The sequence below is a fragment of the Fundulus heteroclitus genome, chromosome 12 (assembly GCF_011125445.2).
Source record: "Fundulus heteroclitus isolate FHET01 chromosome 12, MU-UCD_Fhet_4.1, whole genome shotgun sequence".
In the NCBI taxonomy this organism is placed as follows: domain Eukaryota; kingdom Metazoa; phylum Chordata; class Actinopteri; order Cyprinodontiformes; family Fundulidae; genus Fundulus; species Fundulus heteroclitus.
In genome coordinates this window covers 44,414,744-44,432,867 of record NC_046372.1, presented here as the reverse complement: position 1 = coordinate 44,432,867, position 18,124 = coordinate 44,414,744, and the positions used below count along the sequence as shown (strand labels likewise).

The following is an 18,124-nucleotide window of genomic DNA, read 5'->3' as shown; positions in this document are numbered from 1 at the left end:
CTTTGTTGTCGGATCTTACATTACGTCACCCTCCATTTGCTACCTGCCTTATGTTACCCTGTAAGTAATTATTTTCATTCATTAAATCTAAAATATCTCCTCATCATGCGTCTCTCGAGCTCTTGTCTGCATTTTGCTCCTACAAGTACCTCAGAAATTGTTACACATAACTAGGTATTAGAGTCAGGGGGAATTTACTTTTAATATAAGGCCAGGTTAGTTGAGGTAGGTAGTTTCCTCGAGTAAATTAAATCATAATTTAAAAATGACATTTGGTAGTTCCTCAACATATAATTAGCTGATATTAAAATTATTGTGATGAACTCAAAAATGCAAAAAAAAGAGAAGAAGAAAGCTCTAAGAAGGTATATAATATTTGCAGCACTAAGCCAGCATTTAGAACACTGTCAAGTCTAAATAGTAAAGTATTACTAGTAAATGTGACTGAGGTGGTGAGTGAACATTTTAACCGTGGCGAGAGCAAGGTAAATGCTTTCAACCCTTTTTGACTGTGTTCTCAGTCTTAATGCAGCAAAGGTGGCCTGTTGATGCATATTCTAAATACCAAGCATCTAATTGGATGCCAATTGCCGCCGCCTAGCAGTGAGATTTATGCCTAGTCATCAGAATGGGTCAGTTGAGGTGCCTTGGATATCTGATCCAATGCATCCCAGATGCCTTTTTTAAAGGAACATGCCTGTACATGTTCCTTTGAAAGGTTTTTTATGCATGTCCCAATGGAAGTAGACCTTGCGGCTAACTCAGCTTATACCCTACTGACTTAGAAACACCTTGGGATTCCACTGAAGGGCCTTGAGAGGGTCACTGGAGAGAAGGATGTCTGGGTTTTAATCCCTGAGGTGTTACCTCTGTGACTCTCTCGGATAAGTCCACAGATGGATGGATAGATGGATGGATGGAATAATGATTCAGTAAATCTGAAACTCGTTTTTCATACACTCCTCAGAGACTGCAGATGAAGTGTTAGGCCTGTTTAGCTAACAGCTTTTTTTGCTACGATATGCCTGCCATAACCTTTTAAGAAAAGACCATAATAGTCCCATGCATTTCCATTTCTTCTGAGATTTTTGGAATGTCCTTGAGCCTTGCATAGTTTACCCTCCAGCAGAACTTGCATGGAAAATGTCAGCTTTCTATAATGTTTTACAGACTGATGGAAAGCAGCCATATTTGTCTTTATGAAATGGTAAACATGACATTGAAAAATCATAATGTGTTTTTTCTGTATGTTTGTCTGCAAAACATATTAAAAAAAAAGAACCTCGGTGTGAAGTATGAAGTTGCTCCGTATCTGCAGAGTTACTGTAAATGACAATCTGATTAGCGTTGCCTGTGTTGATATGTAAGTTTATTTTCTGCATAGGATTTGAGGGCAGGTGTCAGGGTGACAATTGCAACTAATTTGCATTCAGGTTTGAAATAACAGTTTCTGTCCATTCTGTTGTGTTGTTTTCTACAAGGTAGTGAAAAAATCCAAAGATAGTGTACCAGCATTGATCTATAGCAGTGCTTCTCAATAATTTTTTTGTCACCCCTCCAAAAAAAAAAAAAAAAAAAAAAAAACGTGTCCATAAAATTCTTAGAAGTCTTATAAAAATTGTGTTAGGTGTACTTATAATGCAAGTAGGTTACACCTCTGCATAATATTGTATCCTTGTTAACATTAAACAAAATAAAAATAAAATAAAAAATATAGATATTTTTACTACAAAGAATAACTTTGCTAACATTGTTTTAGTGTCTAAAAGAAAAAAAAAAACATCTAAAAAGTATCAAAGTGCTTGCAATTTGCAAAATTAAAATACATTTCTCCGTGACTTCATACTTGTAAATATGTTCATTCTGACATATGTGCACTTTGTTTCTCAACCAGCTGTTCTTGAAGATTGTTAGCAATGTCATTTATACGTTGGGCGACAGTATCATTGGACAGAGAGATAGTTTTTATTTTTGCGCCACCTGCTTCATCCAGCAAGACAGAAATCATGTATAATGCCACAGGCAGTTTCGGATCCTCTGCTATAGTGTGGAGATTTTTGGATGGAGCAATTTGTTGCGGAACCTTATATGATGCCAACAGTGCTCGCTGGTTTGGTGAAGTAGCTCACAAAGTGGGATTAATTATGGCTATATTCTGCACATTTTCGATGAGAAAGTCTAGCAGCTTATCAGCGTCATTGAGGTGTTTTGTCTTTAAGTCATGCCTTAATTTATTTGGCTTCAAGCTGTCCGTTACAAACACTTCTAGACAGATTAAACAAAACTAGTCTTTACTCGTTTCCCACCATAGCCACAGTGAAGCCAAGCTCAACAAAGACTTCATCTTCTTTTGTCGTCTTAAGTTTTGGGGGCTGTCGTTTGTCTCCTTATCTCTCTCTCTCTCTCTCTCTGCGTTTGTTCACCGCACTTCATATCTACTGCACCGTGTTGTGTGTGTATGCAAAGAAACAAAGAAACAAACAAAAAAACCTACACTAACACCATAGAGCGAATAATCCCTGCACGCACTGTGACAATGAGAGCGCCACACTGCCACCCACTGTAGTGGATGTGCAGTTACACTTTATTCTAGTACGGCAACGCTGGAATCAGAACATGATGCCAGGGGCCTCATTTTGCCCAACTCCCACCCAAAGGGGGCCTACTATTTGAGAATCACTGATCTATAGATAAAGGTCATTTTAACCTGAATTGGGTCTCTTCACATTAACATGCCTTCATAACTGTCATTGCTAGGAGTTCTTGGCTTGAAGGACATTTTAATAGAAATGGATCTTGTTAATGAAATTAGAAACCACAGCCCCTGGTAACAGCAACAAAGCCAGAGTACAATTTGTCAGCAGAATAAGCCGATACATTTTGGAAATTTGAAAAATAAAGCACACTGAATGTTGTTCAGCGGACACACTTGAACGTCTGCCTTTGGGGATTACACTGAATGGTTCTAAACTGCATCGTTAAACGGGGTTATTGAATAATAATGAATATGCTTACAGGGATTTATTGTTGCAACTTTCTGATTGTATTGCTGGCTTGGCTTTGCAAGGAAGAAATGAAGATGACTTTCATGGTCTCCACTTCTCTGAGGGGGGTTGGATTGTTTCTTATGTATGTTAATAAGCCTATTTTTTAAAGTGGGTCATAGAAAGGTTACATAAACAAGCGAAAACAAGGTACGATACATTCTTTTTGTCCACAATTGTAGGTAAAATGTGAACGTCCATGGAGATTTCTACTGTTTTTTTTTTTCAGCCAATGTGATTTTTTTGCGAGTAGGTTACGCAGAGATTAAGATGTAGTATGTGATCAAAGGGGGCAACTGGTTCATTGTAAAATCATGGGTAACATAGATCTGCCAGTTACCAGGTATTCCATTTTATATCCTCAAAAAGAGATCTAATTTAGTTTATGCTGGAATGGTGTAGCGACTGTTTGTCAGATTATACATTTTTCAGTGCAGCCACCCAGCTTCACGTCTATATGAATGGATTCACTCCTGGGAATTGGCACAAGCTGCTGCTGGCAGCTCCTGAACAGCAAGAAAGAAGCAGCATGGGGCTGAGTTCTTGAACCAAGAGCACCTCTTAGCAGTTTTTAACGATTATTTATTCTCATGAGGATGGGTTTTTATAGCCTAGTGGGATGAGCCAGTTTATAAACAGGCGTAGGTTGTTTGGCATCGAACACCCTGGCCTCTTAGCAAGGGGTTGTCTGAAATCACACTATCTGTGATCTGCTCACTGATGTGGTAGTAATGCAGTATGGATTTTTCTTCAGTCCTGATTACCTAAAGCATGCACATAGCTACCCTCGCATGCAAGCAAACCTCAACAAGAGCTGCTCCAGAGCTGTTGAGCTCTTTAGTTAGTATTGATAGTCTGTTTTTATCTAGTGTGAGTTCTTTGACGCATTTTGTTTTTTGTTTTTCTCCACGGTCTACTCAGTTGTATCAAGTGGTAGCAGCCTTAAACCCTGTTAACCCCGGATTTAAACTGGGCTAAATCCATCCAGAACCTGAATGGTAACATTTCAGGAGGAAAATTTTCATGGAACTTAATAAGGATTTGTTAGAAGGAATGGGAATACTCTTGTGATTTAAAATACTGAAGCTCGACCTTTAACAGTTTGTATATCCGGGTATATCTATGGTATCCCTAATTCACATGCCCCTAGTCCACTGCCTCCTGCGGGGGAGTTGACATCATGACCCAAACATGCACTGTCCACACATCCATCACATGCACAGAGGATTTCTAGAACCCTGGACTACTGAAGCCACATAATCCCACGGAGGATGCTGATGATGCCCATTAATGGATTGTTACCTGAACCACTAAAAGTGCTGAAGCTAAACTTGAGAGGTTTGAGGGAGGATGCTTAAATAGAAGATTTTTAGAGGAAGGGAGCCCTCTTTTCAATTTGTATTAAAATTTGTATTATTTTAGTAACCTAACTTTTGAGTATATAACATGTTACTCAGTAATCATGTTTGTTTTTCAATGAAAGAACTGATTGTTCAACAAAATCATTAAAGCTTGATACATTTGTATTTTTCAAATAAATATTTAAATGTCATGTTCTTCAGTCATATTATAATTCCCTGGGTGTCTGCCTATGAAAATGAAAAGTAATAATTTATAATTGAATGATTTTTTTCTGTTCCCTTTCATCCCTCGTGGCCTGTGGAGGGGGTTAGGAGTTCCAGGGATGTCTGGGTTTGCAGATGCATTAAGAACAAAGTCTACAGTATTATACATTATTGTTGTGGAAGAGTTCCCTGACACTTTAAAGCTTTGTTGTTGATTCTTATCTTGATGGCACTATCTCTGTGTCCTGGATGTAGCGTGAAGGATCCTGGTAAAAGCAGGGCTTTCTCGTTTATGAGGTGGGTTGACTATCAGACGTTTTGTTGCAGGACTGATCATGCTGGCCTTATGCATACCCTCTGCTGGCAGCATTTCCAGTAAGTTATAAAGCTTCTTGGCGCCGCCGCCTCTATGCACTGCTCTGGTTGCAGACTGAAGGATCTAACCAGGCAACAACAATAAACAATCCACAATCGCTACAGCAATAAATCCTGCAGCAAACTCAGGCCCTCTGCACATAGAGATCTGTTTGTGACAGACACTGTTTGGAACAGGCTCCAAATTAGCATGCTTCTGTGTTGTGTTGGGAAACTGTAGGCGGTTTTTATTTTTCCATGAAGTGGTTTACATGCAGACTGTCCCTTCCAGCCTGTCAGAGAGAAGCCCTGACATAGTAGTCATACTCAATTCCCAAAGTGAAACACATTATATAGATTAATTACACACATACTGATGTTTCCAAGCCTTTGTTTTTATTACTTATGATTCTGCACTTACAGCAAATGAAAACACTACTTTACAAATTAAAATATTACATCAGACCAATTAAAAAAATGTTTTTAATACTGAAACAGGTTTAACGATATGCATGTTACATACAGGCTTAAAGGTTTTTATGTTCAAAAGGCATTTCTAAGCTGGTAAACAAATCTCTTTGGAGATACATTTCCAATATATGTAATATAAATGTATTTTAAAAGTGCTGCTCCACAACTCATGAAGGATCTTCAGAGCTCTGAGCCTGGATGTGATGAGCGTGCAGATGATGGAGCTTGGCGGTGTTAATCAAAGTGTTGATGGTGTCTCCTCCTCCGCAGCAGCTAGCCTGCCACTGATCATGGAGGTGCAGAAACCTCTTATAGATTCAGGGAAATTCTGCAGCTATACAAATAACGTCTAGATCTGATACTCATAGTGATAGCGTTGTTGTATGATGACCAGGAAAGACGCAAGAAAAACTGTTTGGTAGTTTTCTCACAGTGAAATTAGGTTTTCCAAATTGTTCACAATCTGGTTCAAACCTCGCAGACTGGCACTATGGGTCACTGAGCAAGACACTTAGCCCCAGACTCCTACCGGGTGCTGTAAGCTGCCCACTGCTCCTTAAGGGATAGGTTAGATACTGAATATTTGTTGGAATGTACAATTGCAATGACAACTAAAGATTTCTTGCTTATCACTGCCGCAGACCAATGATTTAAGCTTACAGTCAAAGTACAAGATTTTGTCTCAGTGGGCCAAAAGTGCACTGTGGCTAGTTCTTCAGTCTTAATTGCATTTAGATGTGAACACTGACATTTCCACATCCTTTAAGTGACAGGGCATAACCAAAGCTTACAACCCCCCCCCCCTCAAAAAAAAAAAAAAAACAACAACAACTTTGTACGGTTTTTTGAACAATAAAATCCTGTCAGTTGAGTTTTTAGTTAGCTATTTCAATATTCTGTATACTCATGTTGCCTCCATAGCTAACTGTCTTTAAACATTTAAACCAACGTAAAATACGGAGTGCCTCACAGCTTTGTGTTTGTTTGCAGTTTGCACAGATCCATGCAACAGTACTGTGGATATTTCGTATTCAGTAAAGAACAGTGGGAGTATGTAATATGGCCGTAGCGCTAGAGCCAAGTTAAAACCCCCACAGTAAAGGCATCAGCTTTCCAAATGCACATCTTTATCAGATTTATAAGAAGAGGCAGTGGAACAATGTACTCAAAAAGTTTATTACAGTGACTTTTTTTGTTTTTGCACCAGCTTAAAGACACTTTTCTATATCCTAGTGTGTGTATTTTTTTAATAAAGTGTGACATTTACGTGTGTTAGTGTGGGGTTTTTGCTTTAATTTCTAACTGCTTTTGTGCTGCTTGTGGTATTTTGCTTCTTATTTTAAATAACCCCCGTTTAATTGGACACTGTCAGGAGTTTCACTCCTATTCTCCAAGTGAGTTTGTCAGGGGTTCTGATTTCTAATGAGGAGCAGACGTTTGAGTTTCCCTCTGGCTTTGGAACAGTGGATCGGCTCTTTACCCTCACAGAACTGCTGATGGGTCACTGGACTTTAGTGTTCTGGCCCACATTTGTTTTGTGGCTCTGGAGAAAGCTTTTTAACTGTGTGCCCTGAGGTATTTTGTGAGGTTTGCTGAAGGAGTGCATGATACCAGGGTTGCTCGAAGCCCGGTTTACCACAGTAAAGGCTATTCACACACAGAAAGGTGATGTTGAACTCTGTTGACTGTCTTTTTTCTGTGCCTCCATGATGAATCGGAATTTCTCGTGAAGAGATCGGGATTATTATCATTATGTAGATCACAGTAAGTCTGATTCTGCCACATCAGACAGAATGTATCTCCGTTTCATTTATTAAAATCTGACTATTCAGTTGTAAATCAGGGATATAAGTGCCAGTCCCTCATGACTTTGTAGGCTGACATATGTTTAAACATTATACGATCTTTTTTGTTCCTGATCAGGTAATAGAGGGCAGGTTGTTATATGTCTGTCATGAAACCAGACAGGGAAGACAAATAGGTTGTTCCTGCAAACTCAATCTTTGTTGGCAGTTTGTCTGCTGTGTCCTTGTGAAATGAAGCCTGTGGTTTTCTATCTTCCTGGTGGAACGGGGCTCTGGGCACCCATCCACACCGGTCCTGCTTCGTGACTGGCTAACTCAATTTCACCCTCACTGCAAAGTATGGGAGCAACTCCAAAATTAGGATATATTTCATCATTCCTACCTCCTTTATATCTGTTCCTTCATATAGCAAGCATGATACTCCAACAACAACCAAACCTAAATTCTTGGTCTGCTTTCTCAGTTCCATTTTCCTCCTGTTGAGGTTGAGCTATCAGATTTAGGGGATCGATGGGCTGCCGGTAAGATGACTCCTACATGACCTTCTGCCTGCGGAGGTCCAGTTATCAAATAAGCGCAGTATCAGGGAGATACACAGTATGTATGATTGGAAAGACTTTCCACCCACTTATTCCACATTAAATGTGTTAATTATGCGGCACAGCGTAGATTAAACACACAAAATCAGTTAGAGGTGTAATAACCTGTTGCCTACATGTTTACAACTGGTAACTAAACTTTGTTCAGCCTCAGCATTTGGTGTTTCTGGGTTCATACCTGCTATTAATTGCAATATATTGACTCTGGAAAAGTCTGGTTGGTGTTCACCATTCAAAGCTCCCTGCTATTCCTTACAAACCCGTTGTTTCCAGGAGCTTCGACACACCTGAAAAGAACATAAGCACAAATGATTTTCTGACTAGAGGTCGAAGGATGGAGGTGAGGGAGGAACAGAGATCCCAGTGATGAGGGAAAGATGCCATGATGAGGATTGAAGTTCCTGGAGGACTTCTGTTAGAGTGGAGCTTGAAAGACTTGAGGTCCTCAGGGAAATGCCAGATTTCCAGGAAATGACAAGAGTGACAAGAGTGACAAGAGTGACATCATGTCAAGTGTGACATGAACAAGAAGATGAACGACTTGACTCCACCCAGAGGGCTGATCATTAGGCGAAGAGTGCTCGGTTTACAGTGCGCAGCAGGCCAGCCACAGCCTCCAGCTGTCATAATGCTGCTCTGTTAACAGGCGACAACTGCAAAGACAGGGAAGCAGTTTCAGAGGTTTATCCGGGTAAGGTAACCGATGATCCAGGTAGATGTCTGGACTGGAACGAGACCGGTGAGGGAATGAGGGAGAGGTAAGTGGGTATCCTAGTGTATTACAGGAATCCAGCAGAAGCAACAGAGTGGGCTTTGATGGTTCCAGGAGAAGGTAAGTCACCCACTGAGCTGAGGTCAGTTGGAGGTGTTGTGGCTCACAGTTCTGTCAGGGAGAGTTGGAGGGTGGACGGGCAGGTGGGGTGGAGTCAGTGAAGAGACACTGAACCAAACTTGCCACAGGAGGAACTCAGAGAGAGGAGGAAGACTACAGCTGAGCCCACATGGAGGAGATCCCAAGGGGAGCTGGACTTGAGTCAGGGCTTGGAGGCAACTAAGGCAATACCAGAACATCTGAGGAGGAAAAGAGCACAGGAGATAAGAACAGGCTAAACCTGAGAAGACACGGAGATCTGTGTAGTTCTTGGTCAGGTTACCACATGGGAAACACTGATGCCTTTTTTCAATTCAGTTTTGGTCCCATATGACCTAAGCTCACTTTTCCACATGTGTGGAAAGAGACACAGATCTGTGAAAAACTGGACCTCATAAAAATGTCTTTTGACAACGGTTTTCTTCTTGCCACTTTTTCATCAAGGCTTGTTTTGTTCAGTTCATGACAAATAGCTGTCCTGTTGACAGGTACTCAGTTTGTAAGCTGTTGATCTTTGCAGCACATCTAAAATTACCATGGGCCCTTCTATTTGCCTCTCTGAGGCCCCATCAGACCAAGCCAGGTGTGGTTGTATCCAACTAAAATCTTGGTTGGATAGGGGGTCCCATCCAGATGAAGCAGTCACAAAACTGACGTCATTTGAGACCAGCTCCCAGAGACATGCGTCCACGAACGCAAACAGCACCAATGGTGAAATTCGGAATTGGAATTGTGAAGAGAGCCTTGTCATTGGTCTGCACACAAATGGCTCTTTTCTCTCCTGCGTTTGTCGTTTTCTCCCCGCTCTTCTTCTGCGCTAGCATTACCATACCACTCACTGGCAAGGCCCAGGTATTACAATGCCTGTTATGGCTCCTCTAGCATTGTGCAGTTTCATCTTTATGCTCAAACCTTTATGTGCAGGTACAGTATTCGGCTCCGTGTGGACGTAGCCTGAGTAATGCTTTTCTTGCCGAGCCTTTCACCATTGTTGAGCAGCCATGTCTTGGTAGGTTTGCAGGTGTACCTTCATATTTTCTGACGTTGTACAGTATATATTGTTTTATACCCTAACACTTCTCCATCTCCCTATCCCTGACCATTCTGCTGTGTTCCTTTTATACCACTACAGCTGCATTTATACTGACATTAAATCATGGACTGACCACTAAAATAAGGACATCTGTGCAGGCAGTTGCACATTTATTGAGGGGTCGCAGAGTTAAGTGAGATGAATATGCCACTGTTCAGATCATTGCTGGAAAAATATTCTTTCTACTTTAAAATAATGTGTTGTTTTGTGTTGGTCTGTGTCCTGACATAGAATATATTGAAAATTTTGGTTTCAAAATTCAATTGGTGCAAATACTTTTGCATAGCACCATATTTTAGGGTATCTCTTTGCTAAACCCTCTTCATTGCTTCCTCAAACTTTCAACAATTACCTTGGGATATGTAACAATATTAACACAACTTGACTCTTTACAGCGATTGAACTTAACTGGCGTTGACTTATGCTTGCATTTGTCTGCCTTTCAGAGTCGGAAACACGCCAATAAAGTGCGGCTGTATTACATGCTACATCCTGTGGATGGAGGCTGCCCCGCCAAGAAGCTCAGAACAGACAATGTGAGTGATTTTTGTCCAGTCTCTTTTCTTTCCGCTGTATTTTTTTCCCCCCATAGCCTCTGCAATCACTGCGAAACATGCGTGTATCTGGTCAGGGCTGTGGCAAACATTCATTGTGATCGGTAATTATCCTCCTTGTGTGTCAGAACAGCAGACAGATAAACAGCAGGGCCTCGTTTCTACATCAGTGAACAATGGGTGCAAGAGAATGCCAACCTTTCATTAAAGCCAGGCACATGGTGTGGGAATTCAGCGCCTGTCACATGACATGTCTGACAAACATGATGTCCTTTCATTCCACGATCCATAAAAAGTTCTGCTGGGGAACAAGTTTGTCCCAGTTAGGGGGAAATGAAAACACGTTTTTCACATCGGCTCTGCAGCATCACTGATAAGATCTCACGTTAGTGTCACAGTGGAAGGGATTCTCCGGGTTCCTTCTAAGTGGCGTGGTGATGATGAGGCTGTAGGGAAGAGAGTGAGGTCTCTGCTGCCATGATTGGGAGGCTGCCAGCTATGAGTGGAGAAATCTGGGTTTCTGATCTAGATAAGGACGCATCAAGGCACACTAATGCTTTCTCCTGTCACCTCGGCTCATCATCCAGTTGGGATGTTGTGTTTCTGTTTGCCCCTCCATTTCCACTTCATCCCATCACTTCGCCCGACTCTGCCCGTCTGTCTTTCTTTGTTCTCATCTTCTCCCCAGCCCTCCTGTTCCCTCTGTCACACGCCTGTAATCACGCTTGCTCTCCTTCAGCAATCCCGTCTTTTTCCTCCTTCGACTTATCAATCTTTTTTTTTCTTCCATCATCCATCTGTTTTTTTTCCCTCCTAGTTTGATAAATGTAATCATCCCTGTCTTTAGCTGTTTGTTCACCCCTAATGTTTTCATCTATTCTCTTTTCCTTTGTGCATTTCCTCTTTTCACTGCTGTTTTTCCCTCTATTTTGCCATCAGTTTCATTTTTAGGTCAATTTTGTATTTTTTTTTCTTCTGTTTCTCATTCATCTGCTGTACGGTTTGTATCTGATGGTATTTTTTTCTATACTGTGAGTTATGTTTTGTGTCATTTCTTTTCCAGCTTCATGTATATTTCTTTTTCATTCTGTTTTCTTTAGTCATTCTTTTTATCCTTTCTTTTTATAGTTGACTTTCCAGTTATTCTTTATTCAGTTTTTTCTTCTTTTTCCCTTCTTTTATTTCCCATCACTCCCTTTTATAATCTATTCCTATGTTTTTTTTTTTTATTTCTCTTGCACACATTCCTTTGCTTTGAGTTTGATTATTTAAATACTCTTCTGTTCTTATTTTAATGATTAGCTCTAAGGTTGTAACATAGCATCCAACTCACAACTAGAGATGTAGCAGCTAATTAACAACAACAATGTTTGGATCACAAGAAAGGGGAAGGAGTTTAGCAATGTTTTTTGGAAAAACTAAATATCCCCTTTTTTAACAAATCAAAGTTTTACTCTTATCCATGTAAAATAGTCTAGTCCAGGTTTGACTAGTCTACTGCAGTTTGTATGCTTATTTATTTCTAAATTGATCTCAATACCTGATAGCACATCAAAATCAGCCTTTTTCAATTGTGAAGTCGAAAATTAGGAATTTGGAAATCATTATACTAAATATGGCTCCAGGATCAACTTTCTTTGCATGTAATCCAACAGCATAAACAATTTGATCAGCAAATAAATTGTCCTGCCACAAATGATTTTTTGACATTTTTGAATGCTAAACCATGGTACAACCAGCATTGATGCAATTGTGATTCAAATATGGCAGCAATGACCCAACAGTGACATTACCTAATCTCACATAATGCTATGTAGACACTTCGCTCACATTTGCATGCTGGAAGCTTGAAACAGAAAGAGAAACTGGCAACAAACATATTGTCTGATTAATTTGGCTAACAATTATGTGACTAATTGGAGATACACACAAAACATTGACATGTTCTTACCAAAAAAGTCAGTTGATCTTTTAATAAATATATATAAAATACTATTCAGTGGTATCATGGCAAAGGTAAATGACCCAGTCCCCATGCAGCGACCCTTAATCCCAAACTGTGCTCTTAGAAGGTGAGCGCATCAGAAGCGACACATATACTTCAAAAACGTGACAAGACTTAAAATCTCTGTAATTTCGTCACATTTAGACTGGAATAACAGCCAGTTCTGGAGCTCTAACAGGGCTTACAAATGTTTTGTATGTTGCGTCTCACAAACCATTAAACATTTATGTCCAGATGAAGCCACATGCTAAGAGTAACTTTAAGAGACACACTTCAGTTTGATGAGCAATATTGTGGCATTTTCATATCACCACATTCACAAGTCTTTTTTCTTCTTAGTCTGTACATTGCCTTCTTCTGTTTCTTACGTTTTGTATTTTCTCTTTCATCTTTCTTTTGAGTTTCTAAACTTCTCTGCTATTGTTCCTCTTCCATCCTTTGTACCTGATTGTTTTATTTCACTGTCAATCTATTTTTCCCCATTGTTTTCCAGTGGTTCTTGATTGTGATCTTTACAACCTCTAACATCTCTTTATTCGAATATTTCCACTTCTCTGCAGAAATAGTTTTTGCTCCAGTGGATGTCCTGACGTGTCTTTTTAATTTATTTCTATATTTACATATATCCCCTTGAGCTTACGTTGTCTTTTCTTTCCCCCTCCTTTACGACATCTGTATTTTGTTGATGGCGTGTTTTACAGTATCTGACAGTATTACAATGCAACTAAAGTCCAGTTGTCTAAATTGTGCAATGATATCCCGGATACTAAAGCTGTTTAGATTTGTCAGCATAAATCATTTAACAGGGTTCCAAAATCATCCCAACATGTCTTCATCCTGTAATTTTACAGGGTCTTTTATTTTCCTAACTATATCTTTGGATTCTATTACTGTCCTAATAAGATCTCTTTTGACATATTTGTTGATAGATAAGAGACTCCCCACAAAATATAGTAGTACAAAACCCCAGGGTTGTGCTTTGAGTGTGTGGTGAAGAAACTCGTGTCTTTTTCATTGAGCTGCAGGAGCTTAGAGGGATTAGAAATATACATGGATATGTACTAACTGCTGTTCCGAATATGTCGAGTCGATGAAACATTTTCAGGGAGCTGATTAATTAAGACAATAAGGGAGAGAGAACACGACAGATGAAAGTCGGTGAATCAGGGGATTTGATCTAGATGACTTACACTATCTTTGGAGGTAGGGCGATGTCTAGGCACAAATGCTGTGGACGTTTTTAACAAGATTGTTGAACACATTCCTACCCCTTGGAATAAACATAGCAAATAAAGTAAGGACATTTGTCTTTTGTTGATTTTCTTTGTTAGTATAATGCTCCTATATGATTGGACAGTCCTTTTATTTCCCCTTAAATGGTCCCATATAAAATTGGTTTGTGAGTTGGGTGGCAGAGTTGGGTATGTAGACTGGGCTCATAAAAAAAATAAAACTTACCAAACCTTCTCTGCCAGTGCTTAATAGTGTTTGGTAGTGGCAATGTGACCATGTTGGGACACCATCCCCCTCTCTGTAAAAAACACTACTTGTCATTTTTAGTATCGTTGCTGTGAAATGATGAAGTGAGATTCTGTAACCAGTACCAATTCCATATATTCACTCTTAAAAGGATGAACGCTTGACGCCATAGAATGAGGTTTATCAGAGACTACCTCCAGAGCTATTTAGTTTTGTTGGAAAGAAGAATGAAGTTACCAAGTACATATACTGTGGTGTAGAATTAATTCTTCCTTTGCAATACTTTTCTTTATTTCACTCTTAGTGCCAGGGTCCTTTATGATTTGGCTGTAATGTCTTTTTTGAAGCTGGTGAATACACACAGCACTTCTAAATAATTTGGCTCCATGTTGCATAACACATGGAGTTGAGTTTATACTATGCCTGATTAGTTTTTAGCAAAGGCTGAAATCATCGTGGACCAACCATAAATCCTGTTTCATTAAGCTTTGTGCAACAGAGGAATTCATTGAACATATTGTGATTTTTAACCAACTTTTCTTGGAACAGCTTTGGTTTCAGCTAAATGTTGCACTCGACTTTTCCTGTGTTAAGCTGGAATCATTCTTTTTCTTTTTTTTTTAACAGGGCCCTCGTGTACAATATCCTGTGGAAAGGCTATGTGAAACTGTTCTCGACACATAAATTAAAGTGCAACGACATACTCAGCTAATAGGATTTGCTCAATGACCATGAAGTGTGAGTGAACCTGTTCAATAAATCAGGTTGTCTTATTTGTACCTGAGGATGTATTTAATTGCAGAGGTTAGATTACAAATAAACAATTGATCTGCTGTACTTTACGCGCCTGAGGAGAGGGTTTGTCCCAGATTGAAGCCACAAAGGCAGGGCTGACACATTTATCTGTGGTGACAATATTCAGGCAACAAAGTACAAGAACAGGGAAGGTGACAAAATACAAGGTTGCAATGCATTTGGTGGCTATGGAAGTTAGAGATGTATTTACTAAGCAGTAACAAACTTCAGCTAATGAATATGTTCATACAAATCCTGGACAGTGCCCAAAAAAGTAACCCTTTACAGTTGTATTTTGTTACTCCGTCACACTGTTTTAGTGATTTAGAGATGTTTGAAAAATTCAGTGGGAGGAGTGGTGCAGCTATGTTCTTCTTTGTCCACCAGTTGATGGTCAACATGGCTTCCTTGGTCTAATGGAGTGCTGCTCCTTTCTGTGTTCTTCTCCAAGCAGGTTGACCTTATGCTAACTTTTCCTGGTGTTTGAGCTCAATCACAGATCTCTGAGGAAGACTTCAACTGTCCGTTGAGTGTTATTTGGGGCTGCCTTGGGTCTCATTTGCCACTTTTCAGATTTCCTTTCTTGTTTGGTAATATTATGCTTGGGATCCTGATGACATGGCAAATCTATTTTCTACAAGCACGGTGGGATGCTCAGATTTTTGGTCCTGTTGAGGACGAAGGTGTCATCTATCCTTCCACTGCTGATACCTGCCCATTCTTGTAGGATTGGGGTGTGCAATATATGCACTACACTGTATATACACAACAGCCACATTTCCCTTCACTGTCTTTAAAACTAAACAGAGTAACAGAGGGGTGCACTGGTTTTTCATTGCTTCACTATCAAATTAGCTGACTGATTCTTCAGCAGATAAACATTTTCCTGCATTTAGGAGTACCGCAGTAGAATGGAACATTACATGGTTCAGAACTGCGGACCTGGGAAGCACATTTCAAAGGGATAGCTCAGACCGACATTTGGCTGTCTCTGTTCATCAAACTGATAACAGCTAGCATTAGCTTATGTTGTCCATGAGGTTTACTACTTCACTGTTGAAAAGATTGGAGCTTTAGTGACCTTTTTACATTGCTCTTAAACACCAGTGTCTTAGTTTTAGCTCAGCATGTAGCGTCGTACAGCATTCTGTTTTGTCCTGTCCGTCTGCCGAACAACGCTTTTGTGTTTGTCTTATCAATAAAGAGGGTCACATTATTTTTTTTCTTTTTCAGACTTTAAAACTTCCAGCATCAGATAATTATGGTCAAGTGAAGCTGCAGGGAGCAGAGAGGCTGGGCCTCTGTCGCAAGAAGTGCGACAATTTGGGCTAGTGGGAATGGGTCAGTTTATATTGATTTCGTTGCAAATGAGTAACTTTGAACGATTAATTTATTTATTTTCATACAATTTTTTGGCACTAGTGGACCTTTTATTAAAGGCTGACAGGAAAGGGGGACTGAGAGTAGGGGAAGCCATGCCGTAAAGGCCCACAGGCCAGAGTCGAACCTGGGTCAGCCGTGTTCAGGACTGAGGCCTGTGTAAATGGGCTATGCAATCTATCCCGGCGCTTACGAATAATAACTTTTTTGTATTGACTATTGAGATATCCAGTGGCAGTTGGTGAAAATTATTCTTGGTGAGGCTGTGAAATATTCCGTTAATTCAGTAATTATCCTAATACTGAACACAAACTGCAAGATACAAGTGCTCTGTGAAATTGTATTTTTTAATAAATGCAAAGAAAACCGTGAATAATCAATAATGTAAATGATCATTAGTTGCAGCCCTAATGTTTGCAAAGGGTACAGTATGCAACAGAGCCGCTACAAGAGCTGGGAACATCTACAAAAGGCATTTCAATATTAACATCACTCATTATGACCAGGCTCGCTGTTGTTTATGTGCCCCTTTTGCCTTTTCTAATAGGGGGTCCAACAAGCTGGCTCAACACTGTCAGGTGTCCACTTTGGCTATTGCCATGGAAACAGCCATGGAAACAGTGCCACTCATTCCTGGTAATCCGCTACCTAACAAGTTGTAGACGTCTTCCTGCTCCAACACACCTGATTCTAATGAATGAATCTCTGCAGAAGCCTGAAAAGGACCAATTCATTTTAATCAGAATATGTTGGCGCAGGGACACATCTATAACATATTTATATAATAACAGATTGTTTATTATTATTTTCTTTATTGTGATTTACCAGGATATATTAACTAACCAATGAAGCTAAAGGCAAATGTCCACTATGAAATATTGAAAACCACAATTGCTGTACATTGCTAATGTGTGTGTGCGCGCGCGTTCGTGTGTCGTGAGATTAATTGTACACAAATTTTGCCCTTCATTCCTTCTGAAACTTCTCTATTGAAGTCAGGAACGTTTCTGATCAGCTTTTTCTCCATTGAGAACATAGCCAGAACATCGGGTGATTTTGGGTCATGCTGGAAGGTTTTAATCTTCTTTAGAGTAGAAGAGCACCTCTTAGATTCTGCCATGGTCATGGGTGTGGCTATGAGAATCTTGAGAAGACTGACTGTCTCAGTGAACGCGCTCTAAAGGTTATGCTGCATGAAACAGCAAGCCTGGAGGTCTTCATTCTCACAATTCAGTGTAGGTTCTGTTTTAAGCTTGGGCTTGTTCAGCATAGGGTAGGCCTCCATTATGATCTTAAGGGTGGAATATGGGAACTTTACGGTGTGTTCTGGAAACAATTCTCCTTGCTACAGAGTGGCACTGATGAGATGCTTGGAGGAAGAGAGCTGTTCCTTGGCAGAACTCAAAACTGTATCACACACCTATGAAATTGTACATACAGAAGAAAATAAAATAGGGTAAACTGACTACATTTTACGAACAATAGAATGTACATTATTTTGCACAAATTGCAGGCAAAATAATGGTAATAAGTATCCTCCTACAAGATGGGAATGTTATATTGTGACAAGCAAGGACACTTTACATTTTATAGTAATTTAAAATAACTATATCTAAGGGGGGGGTGGATTTTTGGTTTGTTGCTTTTTACAATGTTTTTTATTTTTATTTTTTTAGCTAGCTCAGATTTAATAAATAATACCAAAATGTTGTGTATTTACAGAAGCATGTCACAGTTTACCTCTGTAGCTAACTGCTGCTGTTCTTCCTGACCTAGTGTCCTTTGTTTCTTTGTGGTCAACTGTTGCAAAGATCCACTGCATTCCCCACGCAGAGTAGTAACACACAAGTAACCATTCACAATTACTGTTTCAGAAAGTACTGTAAGTTGGAGACATAAAATGTGTCTATCAGTGTGTACTTTGAACAGTGGTAAAATGTACAATGATATAATCATCATATCTTCTTCTTTTATAACGTTATACCAAATATTTAAGTGTCCCTGTGGTCATATAAATGTGTTTTTACCAAATATTTTCACATAAATGCATTTTCTCAGCCAGTGACAATGTCTGTAACCCTCTGGATGACTCCTGTGATGAAAACAGAG

General features: G+C 39.7%; 1 protein-coding gene across 2 annotated transcripts in view; it reads left to right on the top strand.

Moving 5' to 3' along the window:
- zmat4a (zinc finger, matrin-type 4a) overlaps positions 1 to 18,124 on the top strand; it is a 191,699-nt gene that overhangs the window by 52,004 nt on the left and 121,571 nt on the right. For both annotated transcript variants that reach the window (XM_012849580.3, XM_036144664.1), the window contains exon 3: positions 10,249 to 10,338. In XM_012849580.3, coding sequence (XP_012705034.3) covers positions 10,249 to 10,338 — 90 coding nt within the window. The remainder of the gene's footprint in view (positions 1 to 10,248; positions 10,339 to 18,124) is intronic.